Source organism: Colobus angolensis, unplaced genomic scaffold, assembly GCF_000951035.1.
Source record: "Colobus angolensis palliatus isolate OR3802 unplaced genomic scaffold, Cang.pa_1.0 Scaffold5, whole genome shotgun sequence".
NCBI lineage: Eukaryota > Metazoa > Chordata > Mammalia > Primates > Cercopithecidae > Colobus > Colobus angolensis.
The window spans coordinates 29,646,608-29,664,985 of NW_012118487.1; the positions used below are offsets into that span (position 1 = coordinate 29,646,608).

Genomic DNA, 18,378 nt, shown 5'->3' on the forward strand with positions numbered 1-18,378 from the left:
CAGGACTTTAAAAAGTAAATATGGTGTAGTTATAGAGTTTTAAAAAATCATCTATTACTTGTCTTAAGTTCTTTCTGAATTTCAAAAAGGAAAAGCCCAGGTTTGTCACATTTTAATGCTTTTGCTTCAGAGTCAACTTAAATGACTCTAGGTACAAGTTATAAAACACTCTTGGATTTTTGTGGCTTGTTTTCACGACTTTAAAGTGACCGTCAAATCTATACATCTATCTTGTTTTCATGGTTTTAAATTTTATTTTTAAAAACATTTAGTGGTGATATTTATGAAAGGAAATGATGACTTTTTTTCTTTACTCTTGTAGAGGAACTTAAATGGTTTGAGATTGTGACTCAGTTAACTCTGTATCCATTCATTCCCAGAAACAAGCCACATTTCTCCTTGGGGAGACTGATAGTTTAAAAGGTTTGTTGTGTCTGAAACATTCCCGGCTTCATCACCAACCCTTTCCTTCCACCTCTACCCACTGGAGACCATTTATATCCCGAAGCGGACGCGACAGCTGAAGTCAGGAAACCATGCATTACATTAGCAGGAGCCAACTGCAGACTTTAAACTCTGTTCAACATGTGGATGCGGCAGAGAAATGACCTGTCCAGACAAGCCGGGGCAGCTCATAAACTGGTTCATCTGCTCCCTGTGCGTCCCGCGGGTGCGTAAACTCTGGAGCAGCCGGCGTCCAAGGACCCGGAGAAACCTTCTGCTGGGCACTGCCTGTGCCATCTACCTGGGCTTCCTGGTGAGCCAGGTGGGGAGGGCCTCTCTCCAGCACGGACACGCGGCTGAGAAGGGGCCACATCGCAGCCGCGACACCGCCGAGGCATCCTTCCCTGAGATACCCCTGGATGGTACCCTGGCGCCTCCAGAGTCCCAGGGCAATGGGTCCACTCTGCAGCCCAATGTGGTGTACATTACCCTACGCTCCAAGCGCAGCAAGCCGGCCAATATCCGTGGCACCGTGAAGCCCAAGCGCAGGAAAAAGCATGCAGTGGCATCGGCTGCCCCAGGGCAGGAGGCTTTGGTCGGACCATCCCTTCAGCCGCAGGAAGCTGCAAGGGCAGCTGATGCTGTAGCACCTGGGTACGCTCAGGGAGCAAACCTGGCTAAGATGGGAGAGCGACCCTGGAGGTTGGTGCGGGGTCCGGGAGTGCGAGCCGGGGGCCCGGACTTCCTGCAGCCCAGCTCCAGGGAAAGCAACATTAGGATCTACAGCGAGAGCGCCCCCTCCTGGCTGAGCAAAGATGACATCCGAAGAATGCGACTCTTGGCGGACAGCACAGTGGCAGGGCTCCGGCCAGTGTCCTCTAAGAGCGGAGCCCGTTTGCTGGTGCTGGAGGGGGGCGCACCTGGCGCTGTGCTCCGCTGCGGCCCTAGCCCGTGTGGGCTTCTCAAGCAGCCCTTGGACATGAGTGAGGTGTTTGCCTTCCACCTAGACAGGATCCTGGGGCTCAACAGGACCCTGCCGTCTGTGAGCAGGAAAGCAGAGTTCATCCAAGGTAACAGATTCACATGCTTCGTTATTTGCAGCTGTTGGGGATTCGGGTTCATTTTCTCTTTTCCCTCACTGTCTTTTTCTAAATGATTTTTCTCCACCCACGGTTCACATTTGGACAGCAGCAGCAGCAGCAGCCTGTCTTTCCATGCGCTTGGCATTCTTTATTTTCCCAGCCTGGGAGGATATGAGAGTTCCAGGGAAAATGCTGTATTGGACATACAAGAGTAAGCTCATACTGTATAATCTTTGCTCTCCATTTCCCTCGCTGCACTTCCCAGTGGTTTATTAAATCTAATTAAAGCCAACGGCAATTTGCATGATGAGGAGAGGAAGCTAGGCTGGAGGCAAAGAACTTGCTGACAGTCAGGCATACTATTAAATAGGTTACTATGGGAGGAAGTAGAAGTTTTTAAAAGTAAGGGGGAAGCGGGTTATCGTTCTTGAGCAGATGGAATCTTCTTAAGGGGCGCAGAGCCAGACCATGTTAGGTTCAACCCCTTGATTTTTTTTCCAATGGATTCAACCCCTTTATTTCACAAATAAAAAGAATGAGGCAAAAATTGGTAATTTGTTCAGTGTGTATACTAACTAGCTGTGTGGTTTTATCAAGCCCCTGACTATGGTCCATTGAGCCTATCTTTCAAGATTCTTTCTTCTTGGGTGACAAACATTTTGGCAGGGTCTAACATATGTAGCCACTTACTGCAGTTGCCAGCAAAAGGATTGGTCTGCGGTCATGCCCATGCCATATAAAGGATATTCTCTGAATATTAAAGCTATTCCAGGGTTTGAATACAAAGTACAGTGAGTCAGTGGCTTATGTTTGAATGCAGAATGATGCCAGAAGTTACAACTTTGAATCCAGATTGGCTCAAGAGGCTAAAACGTACCCCAAAGAGATTAAAAGCTGAAAGGATACTTACTTTCTCCATGTCACCATGAAATTTAGCATTTCAATGAGGTTCCCAGGCAGCCTACAATGGAATGGATTAAAATCCCTTGGAGTGGCTGAGACCCAAACTGCATTTCCAATGGCTTTAGCATTATAATTTCATTTTAGAATGGATACTCCTTGAAGCACCAGTGATTTACTTAGAAAAACTGGACATTCATTACTGATAGTGGTTCTTGTCTAAGTGCTCCAGATTCACAGGTATGCTTTGATGTCTCAAGTTTACAAAGCAGTCCACCACAATTATGCCAACGTAAGAAACCCTCTCAAACATTTAATCTAATGTTGATAAAAATGAATTTTGTATTGGGTGTCCAAAATTTGTTAAGGATTATACAAATTGATTCATATGTGTTGGCTCCTAGAATTCTCATAGCAATGCTATGATGTAGGGACTATTATTATTTCCATTTAGTAGGTGAAAGAATTGAGGCTTACTGAGACAAAGTAATTGGCCTCAGCTCCCACAGCTAGTAAGTGGCTAAACTGGGTTTTGATTGTAGGCCCAGCAGACTTCAGAACGTAACTTCTTAGCCACTGGACTTAGGTGAATATGTAACTTATTATCCAAACTGGAACCGTGTGACATGAAAGGAGCTGCTGGTGGGCATTGGGACAATAGGCACAACCGACTGTTCTGAGCAGAGCAAGGCACAGGATCCCCCTTGTTATGCTGTAATCCCATTCATTTTCATGTCATAAAGGCCCTAGAGAGGAGAAGAGGAACTCCTGGGTACATCCTGAGGCACGATTCTCTGATATGTCCTTTGAGCTTCCCTTAGACACTCTTGGATGGAAGTTGAGAGAATACAGTAGTGGCTAAGAGCCTGGGCCCTGGAGTTGGACTAACTAGGTTTCAACTTACCAATCTCATGACTTGGAAATGTTGCCATGTCTCTTTATGCCTCAGTTTCCTCAGCTGTAAAATGACAATACTGCTTGCCATATGAGAGTGTTGTTAGTTAATATATGGAAAACACTTAGAACCAGTATTTGCCACAAGATAAACCTTCAATAAATATTGGTCATTATTATTATTATACCAAGCACAGGAGGTACCAAGTTCATTGAATTCCTCACATAATCTCCAAGTCTCGTGTATTATTTCCTTATGTGATAAGACTATGGCTAAAACTGCTTAATCAAACTTTTGTAATCACGATTCCTCTTAGATATTTAATTCTTTGCTCTGAATTTCCAGCATCTTTGAGAACAAAAATTCATTTGAAGGAGGCATTTATAATCTCAATATAGCCTGGATATTTCTCTCTCCTTTCATATGGGAGTGGTGATGGAAAGAAACTAATAAGGTTATACTAGTATGACTCCATTTAATAAATAAAATCCCTAAGATTATATCTCAAACAACATTCTCTCTTTGATACCTTCTTCTACTTAGTCATTTAGAGTCACAAAGTCACGTCAGTTTCTTCAGGGGCTCATGAAATGATTTCATATAGTTATGAATACTCTACACAATATAATTCTACTCAAGCAGACTGTTATAGTGATGCAAAGTACATAAATAGAACACTTCTGGTCATGGTATAGACAGCATTAGGTTCTCAGTATCTCTACCCATCCACCTATTTCTAGTCTTTTCCTCACTGTGTCTTTCTTCCCTGATTTCCACAGAAATGTGTAGCTTTCTTCTAGGGCCCTCCTATTCTGTTGGTCAAAGTTTGAGTTTATTTGAGCCTCTCAGTCCACCCAGAGAGGCAACAGATCTTAACTAGTTACCTAGCATCTTTTTCAGCTTGCTCTATATTGTTATATTGTATAATACATATTCGTATTATAATCATTTACTTAATCATCTGTTCCTTCCCACTACTCTCTAGGTCTCTGAAGTCAAAGATACTTCCCGTTTTCTTTAGAATTGCATTTCTGGATCTTAGTGGAGAGTCTGGCCCATAGTAGATGCTCAATAAATATTTTGAACGAATGAAGGAATGCGTTCAATGCTTGTTCCTTGGACTCTAAACAGTAAATCTATACTGGAAGCCACTAGCTTCTAATACTTAGGATGCGTAATAACATTTTTAGTCTTAAGTCCAGGCTAGACTTTCTCCTGGAGGATCTCATAAGGAATTCATTGTGGATGTAATAAAAAATGTTTTTGGTAGCCTCCTCACAATGCAAATGAAAGGTTTACGGGGCTTATTCTTGTGAGGACTATCAATGTGGTGTGTTGGCATCACACTCTAGTGTAATTTGATAATGAGTTTTCTGCAGGAGGAACAACAGGATTTAATTTAGGTATATATTTCTCTGATGATCAGGCTTGGTCTGGGAGTAGATCTTTTAATATTTGAGAGAGTGAGAAGCCAGCAAAGCCTGTAAGCAATCTGCCCTAAATGTTGTTTCTGTTCTGACTTTTGATTAATGTTTACAAAAATAAATTTATATCTGGCACCAAGGAAGTGGTTAGTCTGTGTTGCAAGTTGAATTTAGATATTTAAGCTGTCTTAGTTAATTTTTCCAAGAATCCTATGCAGTAGACTTTTTAAACCTCAATTTAGAGATGAATGAAAGGCAAGAAAACTGCTCAAGGACATGTGATGAGTTGTCCAGCAAAAATTTTTGTCTTCTAATTTCCAAGTCTTTTCTCTTTTCACAAATCTGCTTCCCTCAACAAATCCTTTAAGGGGCCTTAAGGTAAGTCATCTTTGTCTATCACCACAGCCTACTAGGAAGTATAGTTATTTAATATAATGAAACAGATTACTTACACACTGATGCACAGATATAGCTATGGGAACCTCCTTTTTTTCCTCAAGGAGACAAAGCAACCTTAACCATAGCTAAGAGTCATTGAATTTTCCTAGATATATATGCCAAGCACCGTTCTAAGTACTGTGCTTGCATTATTTCATTAAATTGTCATCTACCAGCTGCATCCAGGTGACATAGAGTTTGGGGACTCTGACAAACATTTAACAAATATAGAATTTGAGGTCCAGAGTAATTATAAAATGGATATGTGATGTGGAAAGGGAGATGTAAAAAGGAATCAAATGCTGTGAATTGAATAATCTGCCTGCCCCAGCCTTTCAGATAAAGCACTCTGTTGATTTAGTCAAAAGACAAAGAGTTCCAATTAATAAAGGTCATCTTTAGGGTTTTTCTAAATTGGCAGAACTGGTGTGGGTGATCCAGTCAGCTAGCTCAGTTTAGTCTGAGACAAGATCTTGATTGTGTGACCTGATGAGTTCTAGATGATTCTTCTTGAATACAAAAAGATGTGTGAAATTAGTGGACTTACTGGTATTGTACTTTACAACAGACTATTTTCTGACAGGTTATGCTCCAAGATATCCTAGAAAATGAGAAGGGTGCACTTGAGGAAGGGCAAGATAGTAATTAAGTAGGCAGAGCCAGCAGTGTGCCACAATATAAGATCCAGCAGTTACCACTGGAGCAGATTTTCATCCTATATGTTTCTGTGTAGGAAGTCTTACAATGAATTAAAATATAGCATCAAAGGGCCTTAAAATGTTTGTGTGCAATAAGGAAGTATTTTTCAATTGTGACAAAGAATCTAGTGTTATGTATCACATAGTACTTACACTGTATTTGATGTGTGTTGTCTATTATACCACCTGACAATTTTACACAGCAGATATTACTCTTATTTTAAATAGGGGAATCCTGAGGCTCAGTGAGCTTATAAAATTTGCCCTACATCACCTACCTAGAGAGCAATGACATTGGAATTTGTGCTCGATTCTGTCTCTGACACTGAAGTTTCCTCATGTTGCTTCTGTTAACCCACACTACCTCACAAATATAACTTACTACAGTTATGGGGTAATGTCAAAAATGTACAAATTTTAGCATGATGGTTTCTGATTTTACCACTATGCCAACATTTCTATTTAATTTCTTTTTTCAATTCAATAATCTAATATTGATAATATTTTTACTCAAGTGCAGTACAGATGTATCATTGTGAACACTGCTACAAGTTTTTTTCGTGCAAGCCAAGGTGCCAGTGCTTACCAGATTTTCTTGTTTACCATAAACAATCACATGTGTATCAATGTGACGGGACATATTTGTTTTCTGCCAAATTTTCCTTGCAAGAGTCTCAAATTATTATAAAAGTCACCAGATACTGTGTGGTGCTGATACATTTTGATAATTAAAAAAGCGAAAATATCCTAAAGTATTTATCTAGGATTAGACAAAGCAGACTATGTCCATGTAAAAATCAAGAGAATAAAAACAGAGACAACCCAGCATGCTTCTGTGATCTCTGATTTAGCAGCTTTGCCAGAGCTTCCCCTGTAGTCTGCACAGTATAATGTGAATGAATCTCAAGGCACACCATTTTGGTAGCATTTAAGCATTGTACTATTTTTCATGCCCAGCATGGAAGATACATTATGTATGCTTTATTTTTAGGATGCTGCTTTATTCCACAGAGCTGTCAGACTGAATTAAGGTAGGCTAGTTCCAGGAATTCTGTATGTCAAGGCTGCTTACATGACAAACTGCAGGCATCCCACAAACTTCCATTTAAATTCATTGTAGATCCTAAGTTGCTCACTGTTTTCCAACTTGTATTGCCTCTTCGTATTATAAAGTAGGAGAAATATGGCGTGTGTTTTTCACTCTCTTTTCAAGCCTATGCGAGCAGCACCGTGAGTTCTGGGTGAATGTGCAGTTGCCGAGGCAGAGGGATGGCAGCTTTGCGTTTTATATTGTTTCAGGCTCTCAGGTAAGGACATAGTCATTTTGCAGGGAGTGTTGAGAATAACACAGATGTCCTCACAACTTGGGAACATACTGGCTTCCAAATCCTAGAAATCTTTGACATATAGGCAAACTTTGTGAAAATATTTATTTAGGAGTATATAATCATGTTTTATTTTTCAAAAAGTTGGATTGAAAGTATGTTGTGTTCTTCCTCAGAAAAGCCCTAAGGCTATTTCTTTATGAATCAAATTGAGCTGGTCAGCTTAATACATTCATTCATCAGTGAACAAAAGTTTACTGAGCCTCGGCTCTAAGCAGCGCTGTGCTCCAGTGTCCTCTTGTTTGCTCACTACATAACTTCACAGGCAAACGGGGAACCAGGCAACCTTCTCTGCTGTGTAATTTGTCTCTTGGTCCCACACACAGCTGGGATAAAAGGGGCGATTAATGGTTGCCACAGTACTCACAGCATAAGAGATGCATGTGCCTTAACTCCATGCAACCTATTGTCTTCTGTAGGATCACATTTATCTTTTCTTTCTTTAACATGTATTTATTGAGCACGTGCTGTGTGCTAGCCACTATTCTAGTCACTGGGGCTGCATCAGTGAACGAAACAGTCAGGAATCTCTGCTCTTGTGGCACTGACCCTACAGGGCCATGTGTGAGTTCAGTGTTCTGGAGGAAATCTTCCTGTCACTGATGTGAGGATTCACTAAGCACCTTCCCAAGCTCAAGGAGGTGGGCTCTTCAGTGGGGGTGAATCAGCTGCTGTCTCTGAGTTGATGTAAGGATCACACAGGTGCAGGGGTGCTAGATAGCTCTTCCTACCTAAGTTAAAGAAGAATTGTCACAGTTTCAATGTGTTTGTAATCAACTCAATTCAATGGCATTTTTATGTGTGAGGCACTGCCCTAGGTACTAGGGAAAAGTGGTACAGTTTGTAATTCAAATAGCTTTGTGTTTTGGGGTGTTGACAGGGAATGTAGACTCCTTGCAGGTGAATCCGGATTCTGCCACTTGCTAGCTAGGTGATCTGGGATAAGTTACTTAATCTTTCTGTGTTTTATATTTTATTAGTATAATAGGGATGATAATAATAAAAACAGTGATGATAACATTACTTATCTTAGAGTTGTCATGAGAATTAAATGAGTTAATATGTATAACATATAACATTGCTTAACACATACTAACACCTTTTTTTTCTTTTATTTTTTTTCCCGAGACAGAGTCTTGCTCTGTCATCCAGGCTGGAGTGCAGTGGTGAGATCTCGGCTCACTGCAACCTCTGCCTCCTGGGTGCAAGTAATTCTCTTCCCTCAGCCTCCTGAGTAGCTGGAATTACAGGCGCCTGTTACCACGCCCGGCTAATTTTTGTATTTTTGGTAGAGACAGGGTTTCACCATGTTGGCCATGCTGGTCTTAAACCTCTGACCTCATGATCCACCTGCCTTGGTTTCCCAAAGTGCTGGGATTGCAGGCGTGAGCCACCGCGCCCAGCTAACGCTCTTGAATGCCACCTTTTTCATGCCATTTCTAAGCTGATGTAGTTCTTTGTGATACGTTTATTTAGATTTTCTTAGTTGGTTTATCCAGATTGATGTTTACTTGAGTAGAATAAACGGGCAACTAAATTTTTCATTTAAAGAAGGACCTTGGAGCTTATAGAGGATAATAACGAGATCTCTTATTTGTGGCCTGCTAGGCAGTTTGCATCCATTATCTTATTAAATGTCACAACAGTCCCCTACATTAGATGTTCTTATTCACATTTCCTGAGGGGAAATTGAGGATGAAAGAATATTATATGTTCCCTGAAAGCCCACAGGTAGCGTGCAGCAGGGCTGGGATACAGACATGGGTCTGGGTCAAGAGGACTCCATAGCCTCATTCCTCAAAACTGTGCCTTACTGCCTCCCGCTATCCCTTCACATCATATGTAAGCCTTCAATGACTGCAGCCTGGGGCTTTCCCTGTTAATCATCCATCCAGATTGTGACCACTTTTCCCATTGCCTTGTCTCCTGATTCCTGAATGTAGCCATGATGCCTAACTGTTCCCCTTCTCATGATAGTAATCTGAGGTCAGAAGGAGAGAGGCAGTAGTGTTTCCACCACCCCTATTTTCATCGTCCCAATGTATAAGAGATACATCGGAGTGGATAGTTAGTTGAGCACAAGCTGGACAGAATGAGGGCATCAAAACCTCTGCACATCCCTGGCTCTATTTCTCAAGTTTTTCTCTAATCGTTCCCAATTCATGTTGAGTGGAGACAGTGAAATTACAACTTACTAGGATGTCATGCCAGGCCAATTTTTATTCTGGGTCCATGGACCATTCCTTAGACTCTAAGAGCTATACATGAACTTTGGGGGATTCTGCAAAAATGCATTCAGAACTTTTGAGTGCTTGCTTTGTTCTAGACACTGCAGATCCAGAGGACTAAGAAGTAGTCTCTGTTCTTCAGAGCTCTCAGCTTGGAAGACAGGAGACAGTTAAGCAAACCTACCTTACAAAAAGGGTGTGATAAAAACATCAACAGAGATATTTTTAGGATGCCCTGTAGGCAAAGAGAGGGAGAATTAAGCCTAGAATGTGTATGTAGGGAGTTGAGTGGGAAATTATAAATACTTTTGGAAGAGGTAATGCCAGAACTGGTTCTTAAAAGTCACTGTGGGTGGTGTGAGAGATGGGATGGGTGCAGAAAGTATAGGGGGAACAGACTATGAAAAACGTGTGAAAGCAGAGTGTGTTCAGGAAATTGCAAATAGTTCTGAAAAACAACAGATTAGGGTTTTGGGGGCATGATGTGAGTTCAGCTGTGGTAAGTAAGAGTGAGTGTGTTTTATGTCCTGTAAGGAGCCTGGACTTTATCTTGCAGAAAATAGGGAGTCACTGAAGGGTTTGAAGAAAGGGAGTGATGTCATGGGCTTTGCACTGTAAGAAGTAAGAGGGTCACTCAGGTCAGGAATTCATGGATTTAACTGGATTAACAAATGCTAAATCGCCCAGGACTGAGTCACCCTGATGTGACCAAGACTTCATCTGCAAAATGTGATTGTAGAGTCTGGCACAGTGACCACATTGTCACCACCCTCTGAAGTCAAATTTGATTCCTGTTTTTTAAAGTGGAATATTGAGACAGGAAGGGTCTTGGAGTTTCCATTTATACAGCAAAAGTTCAGGGCAGACCTAGAAAGCAGAAGTTCCTGCCCATTCGTTGGAACAAAGAAGAATGCTTGTTTTCAGAGGAGAACTGGCGATTTAGGTTGTTTAGGTAGTTGGTGATGAATGAAGTCACGAGATATTCTCCTTTCCTGCTTCCTTGACTTCACACTTAGCTAACTCCTGAGGAAGTATGGAGATTATTTTAACTCAGGCCTAGAGAAAACAAACTATGAAGTGAAAAACAGTTAGATAAATAAATATATGAAACATATTCTGAGTCACCCAGAGAGCTACTTCTTTTTTATTATTTAATCTAATTTTCAGTTGAGTATTTCTATATATTTATGGGCACAAAGTGATTTTTGATATATGGTTACAATGTGGAATTATTAAATTATGCTAATTTAAAAAATCCATCACCTTATTTTTTTAAAAAATTTAAATTTTAAATAATTTATTTTTAGGCTTCTTCGAATCATAGGATTATCTTTTTTTTTGGTGAAACATTGTAAATATATTCTTTTAGTAATTTTGATATATATGTTGTATTAGTATTTATTATAGTCACCATTCTGTACAATAGATCACTAAAGCTTATCTGTCCTGTCTAACCAAAACTTTGTACCTGTTGATCAACCCTTTTCCAATTTAACCCCCTCTCCCAGCCTCTGGTAGCCACCATTCTCCTCTCTACTTTTGAGTTCCACTTTTTTAGATTCCACATATAAATGAGGTCATGCAGTATTTGTCTTTCTGTGCCTGGATTATTTTGCTTAAAATAGTGTCATCCAGGTTCATCCATGTTGTCACAAATGACAGGATTTCTCCCTTTTTAAAGGGTGAATAATAGAATTCCATTGTGTATATGTAACATAGCACGTTTTTCTTATCCATTTTCTGATGATGGACACCTAGGTTGCTTCCATAACTTAGCTATTATAAACAGTGCTGCAGTGAACATGGGAGTACAGACATCTCTTCGGCATACTGATTTCAATTCCTTTGGATAGATACCCAGAATTAGGATTACTGGATAGTATGGTAATTCTATTTTTAGCTTCCTGAGAAACTTCCATACTGTTTTCCATCATGGCTGTATTAATGCACATTCTGACTGGCAGTGCTAAGGGTTCCCTTTTCTCCAAACCTTCACCAACACTTGTAATCTTTTTGTCTTTTTAATCATAGCCCTTCTAACTGGGGTGAAGTCATATCTTATTGTGGTTTTTATTTGCTCTAGGACAAATCCCTAGATTCAGGACTTGTTTGGCCATATAAAATCTATGCCTATGTAATCTACAGACTCCTACCTTCCCACCTACTGTTTTTAAAAATCATGAAAACCTTATAGAGGTTTATTTCTTTTTGCATTAAAGTTTTCCTTCAATGTGTTGTTGACAGTTGCAATGGAGCCCAAGATAATTTGTTTCCTATAACAAAGATGCCACTCAAGTTTGACTGGCTTTTGTTTTCTTCAATGGGTGTTGTAGAATTGTTTTTAATGAAGGACTTGAGCTGGACTGTCACTTGCTTTTTATCTTGTTCACAAGGAGTCTTGGAACATGGCCCGTGCAAGAGAAAGAACGTTTGATTTCAGAGCTCAAGACTTTTCTTCTTATTTTTGCTCAGTGACAAATGCACACAGACATTCACAGCTCCACCCAACATGCTTAGCATTCACCTATAATTCCACAAAACCACTCAGCCAGTGCTCAAAGTGAAGGGCATTTAATAAATCTAGACAAAAAAGATTGTGTAAAGCACTCATTCTAAGTGAATTTTCATGTTCATCTTCTCAGAAGAATGTCTTCTTTGTGCTTTTGAATAAAAAACGACTTGGGAGAGCATCAAAATTCAGGGGAAATATTCAGATTTCAGAAAAAAAGAAGCTTTCCTGGCAAGTCTCATTTTTTAGGACAGCTCTATAACCTTTAATTCACATGAACACCCACATATCTTTTAAAACCCACTTTCTCACCACTGTGACAGAATTTTATCTCTTCACTTTTTGAGATTTCTCTAGAGAGACCAGTACTGCATCATTTTGACAAACCTGAATGTGGAGAGATGAATGCTTCTCATCTCTGAAACACTTCAGGGTAAGTTGCTTTAACCAGTTTCCTGTTTTCAGAGGCAATTTTTCTGTCATTTCTTCAAATCCATCAAGATTCATTTAATTCTTTCAAAAGCCGTGTATTAAAAGAAGTGGAATTCTCCTCACAGAAGTATTCATTGCTCTGAGATCTGGAGTTATACTGACTACTATTATTACCTGCAAGGGCCACACATGTATATGTAGCAAGAAGACCTGTATGTGGAAATGAACCATAGCCATCTGTGACTCAGTCTAAGTCTTACTGCTCACCATGCTTTCTTCTGGTTCTCTGGGAGTCCCCTTTCCTGAGGTGCACTGATTTCTAGCAGGGCAGGAAAGAATGTCTTTATGCGATAGTCGGCTTTCAGAAGATTTTGCTGAGGGGAAATGGATGGATTGGGAGAAAAACATAGGCTATTAATTGAAAACCAATTATACTTATCAGCTGAACACTTTTTTTGGCAGTTTGAGAATGCCTTTTTAATGATTAGTATAGAAAATGTATCATTCCAAAAATTTGTTGATCTAAAATAGAGGAATGGTGACTGACATACATTATACTCATAAACTAAATTAGGGGTTAATGTATAGCCTGCGGGCCAAAAATGGCCCACTGCCTGTTTTTGTTTTGTGAACTAAAAAGAGTCTCTATAATTTTAAAAGATTGACAAAAATCAGAAGATTAGTGATATTGCTATGACCCTTGAGACTCATATGAAATTTATGTTTCAGCATACGTGAGAAAATATTAATGGAATAGTTATGACCACTTGTTTATATATTGTCCATGACTGCTTTTGGGCTACAATGGAGTTGAACAGTGGCATAGTTGAATAGTTGTGATATTTTGGGCCCTCAAAGCCTAAGATATTTACTATATGCCTTTTATAAAATTTGCTGATCACTGGGCTAGATTATTGCATTACAATTAAAGTGACACTATTTAAAAATAATTGAAATAAATATTTATAGTATAATATTTAGTGAAATAATTATGACAAACTCTACATACAAGATGATCCCAAATAGCTTTTTTTCTTTGCATAAATTTTGCCTCTTTCTCCTGGTAGAAATGTAAGTTCCATGAAAGCAAAAAAACTTGACCTTTATCTATTCATGTACGTAGCTTCAGGTTCTAGAATAGTGCTTAGTGCACAGTAAATGCTCAAGAAATAGTAAAGGTCAGTTGAAGCCTGATGAATTATGTGATTATGTGATGTATACATGTAATGGTCATCAGAGCAAAACCTTTCTGGGGCATGTGTTTACATTAGGTACCATGCTGGGAATTTTAGATGCACGATCTCATTTCTTCCTAATAAGGTCAGTTTTGAAGGTATGTTATTGCTTCATTTTACAGGTGAGAAAAACAAGGTTTAAAAGGGTTACATAACTTCTCTAACATTACAAAACTAAGACATAATGTGACCAGAATTGTGTTGGATTCCAGAGTCTGAGCTCTAATCATAAGTTATACTCTTTAAAAAGAATTCTAGAAGCAGTTTACCTATTCAGATGAGAAAGAAAGGGATAGAAAAATACTGGAGGTAAATATACAAATAACAGAACCAACTACTGGGAGAGGAGGTTATGGGTGATTTTTATTTTCTTAGCTATACATTTTTATGTTTTTCTATATTTCATGAAATGAGTAGATTTACCTTTAATTAGTTTTACAATTAGAAACAAATGTTTCTAAAGGGAAGAAAAACAGCCCAGCAGGTTTCAATTGTTTATGTAGATCATTTCCATATTTCTCCAAAGGCCTTATATGAATTGCTGAGGAAACTGCTGTCCTTCTGACCTGTGTGTTGATTTGTGTTGAAGTTCACTGTTAGGTTTCAACTCCCTTTGAATACTTTCTAGCCCTGAGCATGCTAAGTGCTCTTTGTCTGTGTATAACTTTGGTTCGAAGACACTGATAGAAAGAGCTTCTTGGTGTTTATTTTTAGACGCCTGAAGCACACACCTTTGGAGGCTATGTGTCTATTTTCTATTTGTATTTGGTTATCCTGGCCCAGTGCTGTCTTCTACAGCATGATGGATTGCTTTTACCTGGAATTTATTCTTTTAAAATAAATTGGTGTAGTATTTGGGATATACACATTCAAAATTATCTGATATCTAAGAAGTTAACTAGGTCCCAGGAACCCCAAATCATTTACTAAGGTAAAGCGAAATTGGAAGGAGAGAGAGAGTGCTGCAAATGAAGCTCTTTTGTTATGGCTCACATTTCTTTCTCTACTCTTCTCTTAGTTTGGTATGAATGATTGTGGCATATTTTCCATAATCCAATAGACTTTCCACATGCCCTGGCCTACATTGCAAGGCTAAAGGGAGAAAGATTTTTCTTTGAACAGAACTATAATGCAAGTGATTGGAGTGATTTAAGTTAATGCTACTGAAACTATTAAGGTTAGTATAACTCCAAACTCAGGAGTGGTTAGAGGACTGTTTCCTGTGTTAAAGACTGGAGATAAGAATTCTACAAGATGGCAAGACAGTAAGGTGGCAAAATAAAAGTTTCTAGTAGACCATAAAATTATATATTGAGAACATCTGAGGCTATTTAAGAGAGGTTTTAAAAATTCCTGTGACAAGTCTGAACATTCCAGTTGTAATTTCAGAGGCCTCTGTTGTTCAGGCCTGTTAAGAATGAGTTTAGTGGGCTTTATCGGATCTTTGTAATTTAGTTGTTTTTATCAGGCACATCATTCTGATTTTTGAGTTATAAGCAAAAATGCTCAACACCATCTCCTTGTGACTTTATTGGTCAGAAATGGGGGCTTGGGAATGATGTTATTGGTTTTAAGTTTGAAGTGTTGTTTAATGTGTCTGGATCATGGTCTTCCTTGTTTATGATTATTTCACTGGGGCCCATCATTCTTTGTACAGTTTAACAATGAAAGAAATTGCATTTCCAAACTTCCAAAAGTGAGACAAAACAAACTGAGTGACAGGTTAAAAAAGATCATCTATGCACATGCAGTTGAGGAACTGACATCTGCTTGAATGAACTTTGTTGAGGTTGTGTGTGAATAAATGATCCCTTAACAAGAACACTGTTGTGCTTGCACAGTTTCTATCAGGAAAGAAAAAACCTCTCGCCTCTTTTTTTTCCGTCTTTGGAGATTATAGTGATTGGTGTGAACCATACAATTTCACTTTTAAATTTGCGACTTCTAAAAATTCTTTTTCTTCCTGACATCATAATGTGGCCTCAGAAAATCAGACAGTTGTTATTACAAATAAAGAGCAGCTCCACTCAGACGTTGAATAGACAATTATAAATGTCTGGATTCTTTCCCTTTTTGTGGTGGCTGCTTTTAGATGTGGAATAAAACCACATTAACCATAGGATGTTGTTATTGGTGCTTAGTAGCCTATTCCTGCCACATCTATAAAGTATCTTGTTTAAAATTTTTCTTCATTGTCTAACAATAACTTTCTGCTTTATAAGACTTCAAACAGGAAGCAATGAGGTATGAAAGTATTAAAACTTCAGAAGACAAAGGGACCATAAAATATTGTCAAATCATGCTCTCACATTTGATAGGTGAGAGTGAGACTGTGAAAGAGTGAACGACCTGCTCAAAGGCACACCCTGGGTCAGTAGTGTGCTGAAAGTGTGTTTGTTTTTCTGATTCCATAGATGGCCGCCCATGCCCCATCATTCTCTGGGATGCATCTTTATCTCCAGCAAGTAATGACACCCATTCTTCCGTTAAGCTCACCTGGGGAACTTATCAGCAGTTGCTGAAACAGAAATGCTGGCAGAACGGCCGAGTACCCAAGCCTGAATCGAGTTGTACTGAAATACATCATCATGAGTGGTCCAAGATGGCACTCTTTGATTTTTTGTTACAGGTAAGTTTATCAAATTAAGCAAACAGTTTTCTAAGACTGGCACTGAGTTATATTAGCCTGACACTAAGGAGTGTTCAGCACCTGGAGTTTTTATGAAGCTGGTGATACCGTCTATTAGGTTGGTGCAAAAGTAATTGTGGTTTAATTGTGGTTTTGGCCATAATGGCCAAATGCAGATGAAGCCTCCAGGTAGCAGGCTTCAGAGAGAATAGGTTGTAAATGTTTCTTATCAGACTTAAAGAGGTACCAGACTCTTAATCTCTCCTGGACCAGATCTGGAAAGGGAAGGGGATTCTCTACAGAATGCAGATTTTCCACACAAGTGAGAGCTTGGCAGGGCCATTTCAAAATATGTCAGAGAAATACATCTTGAGGTAAAATACTTTGATTTCTTCAGGGACCACTGTCTGTCATGCTGGTATCTTATTGCTACAAAGAGTTTGTTTTGTCGATCTTAAGTTCTCTCTTAATGTTAACTCTGGTCAACTGTGCCTGAATTCCAAAGAGAAGAAGGTATAAGGAGGCATGCCCAACCACCCTTTCCCATCATGGCCTGAACTAGTATTCAGGTTTACTTTTATTTTTTAATTGTATTATTTTTAAAAAATTTCAATAGGTTTTGGGGGGACAGGTGGTGTTTTGTTACATGGGTACATTATTTAGTGGTGATTTCTGATTTTTTGGTGTATGCATCAACTGAGCAGTGTACACTGTACCCAGTGTGTAGTCTTTTATCCCTTACTCTCCTCCCATTCTTTCCTCTAAGGCTCCAAAGTTCATTGTATCATTCTTATGACTTTGCATCCTCACAGTTTAGCTTCCATTTATGAGTGAGAACATACAGTGTTTGGTTTTCCATTCCTGAGTTACTTCACTTAGAATAATGGTCTCCAGTTTTATCCAGGTTGCTGCAAATGCCATTATTTCATACCTTTTTATGGGTGAGTGGTATTCTATGGTGTATGTGTACTACATTTTCTTTATCTACTTGATTGATGGGCATTTGGTCTGGTTCCATATTTTTGCAATTGCAAATTGTGCTGCTATAAACATGCATGTGCAAGTGTCATTTTTGTATAATGACTTCTTTTCCTCTGGGTAGATATCCAGTAGTGGGATTGCTGGATTAAATGGTAGATCTACTTTTAGTTCTTTAAGGAATCTTCACACTGTTTCTCATAGTGGTTGTACTAGTTTACATTCCCACCAGCAGTGCAAACATGTTCCCTTTTTACCACATCCACGCCAACATCTATTATTTTTTATTATGGCCATTCTTGCAGGAGTAAGGTGGTATCACACTGTGGTTTTGACTTGCATGTCCCCGATCATTAATGATGTTGAGCATTTTTTCATATGTTTGTTGACCATTTGTATATCTTCTGAGAATTGTCTATTCATGTCCTTAGCCCAGTTTTTGATAGGATTTTTTTTTTCTGTTTCTTGCTTATTTGTTTGAATTCCTTGCAGATTGTGGATAATAGTCCTTTGTCATGCGTAGTTTGTGAAGATTTTCTCCCACTCTGTGGGTTGTCAGTTTACTCTGCTGATTATTTCTTTTGTTATGCAAAAGTTTTTTAGTTTAATTAAGTTCCATCTATTTATCTTTTGTTGTTGTTGTTGCAGTTTGCTTTTGTGTTCTTGGTCATGAAGCCTTTGCCTAAGCTGATGTCTAGAAAGGTTTTTCGGATGTTATCTTCTGGAATTTTTATGGTTTCAGGTTTTATATTTAAGTCTTTTATCCATCTAGAGTTGATTTTTGCATAAGGTAAGGGGTGAGGATACAGTTTCATTCTTCTACATGTGGCTTGCCAATTATCCTAGCACCATTTGTTGAATAGGGTGTCCTTTACCCACTTTATGTTGTTTGCTTTGTTGAAGATCAGTTAACTGTGAGTATTGGACTTACTTCTGGGTCCTCTATTCTGTTCCATTGGTCTATGTGCCTGTTTTTATACTAGTACCATACTGTTTTGGTGACTATAGCCTTATAGTATAGTCTGAAGTCAGGTAATGTGATGGCTCCAGATTTGTTCTTTTTGCTTAGTCCTGCTTTGTCTGTGTGGACTCTTTTTTGGT

At 39.1% G+C, this 18,378-nt stretch overlaps 1 protein-coding gene across 1 annotated transcript in view; it reads left to right on the top strand.

The window, feature by feature from the left end:
• FAM198B (family with sequence similarity 198, member B) overlaps nt 1-18,378 on the top strand; it is a 48,088-nt gene that overhangs the window by 754 nt on the left and 28,956 nt on the right. The window contains exons 2-3 of the mRNA XM_011959715.1: nt 381-1,514; nt 16,085-16,299. Of these exons, the coding sequence (XP_011815105.1) occupies nt 605-1,514; nt 16,085-16,299 (1,125 nt within the window). The 5' untranslated portion in view covers nt 381-604. The remainder of the gene's footprint in view (nt 1-380; nt 1,515-16,084; nt 16,300-18,378) is intronic.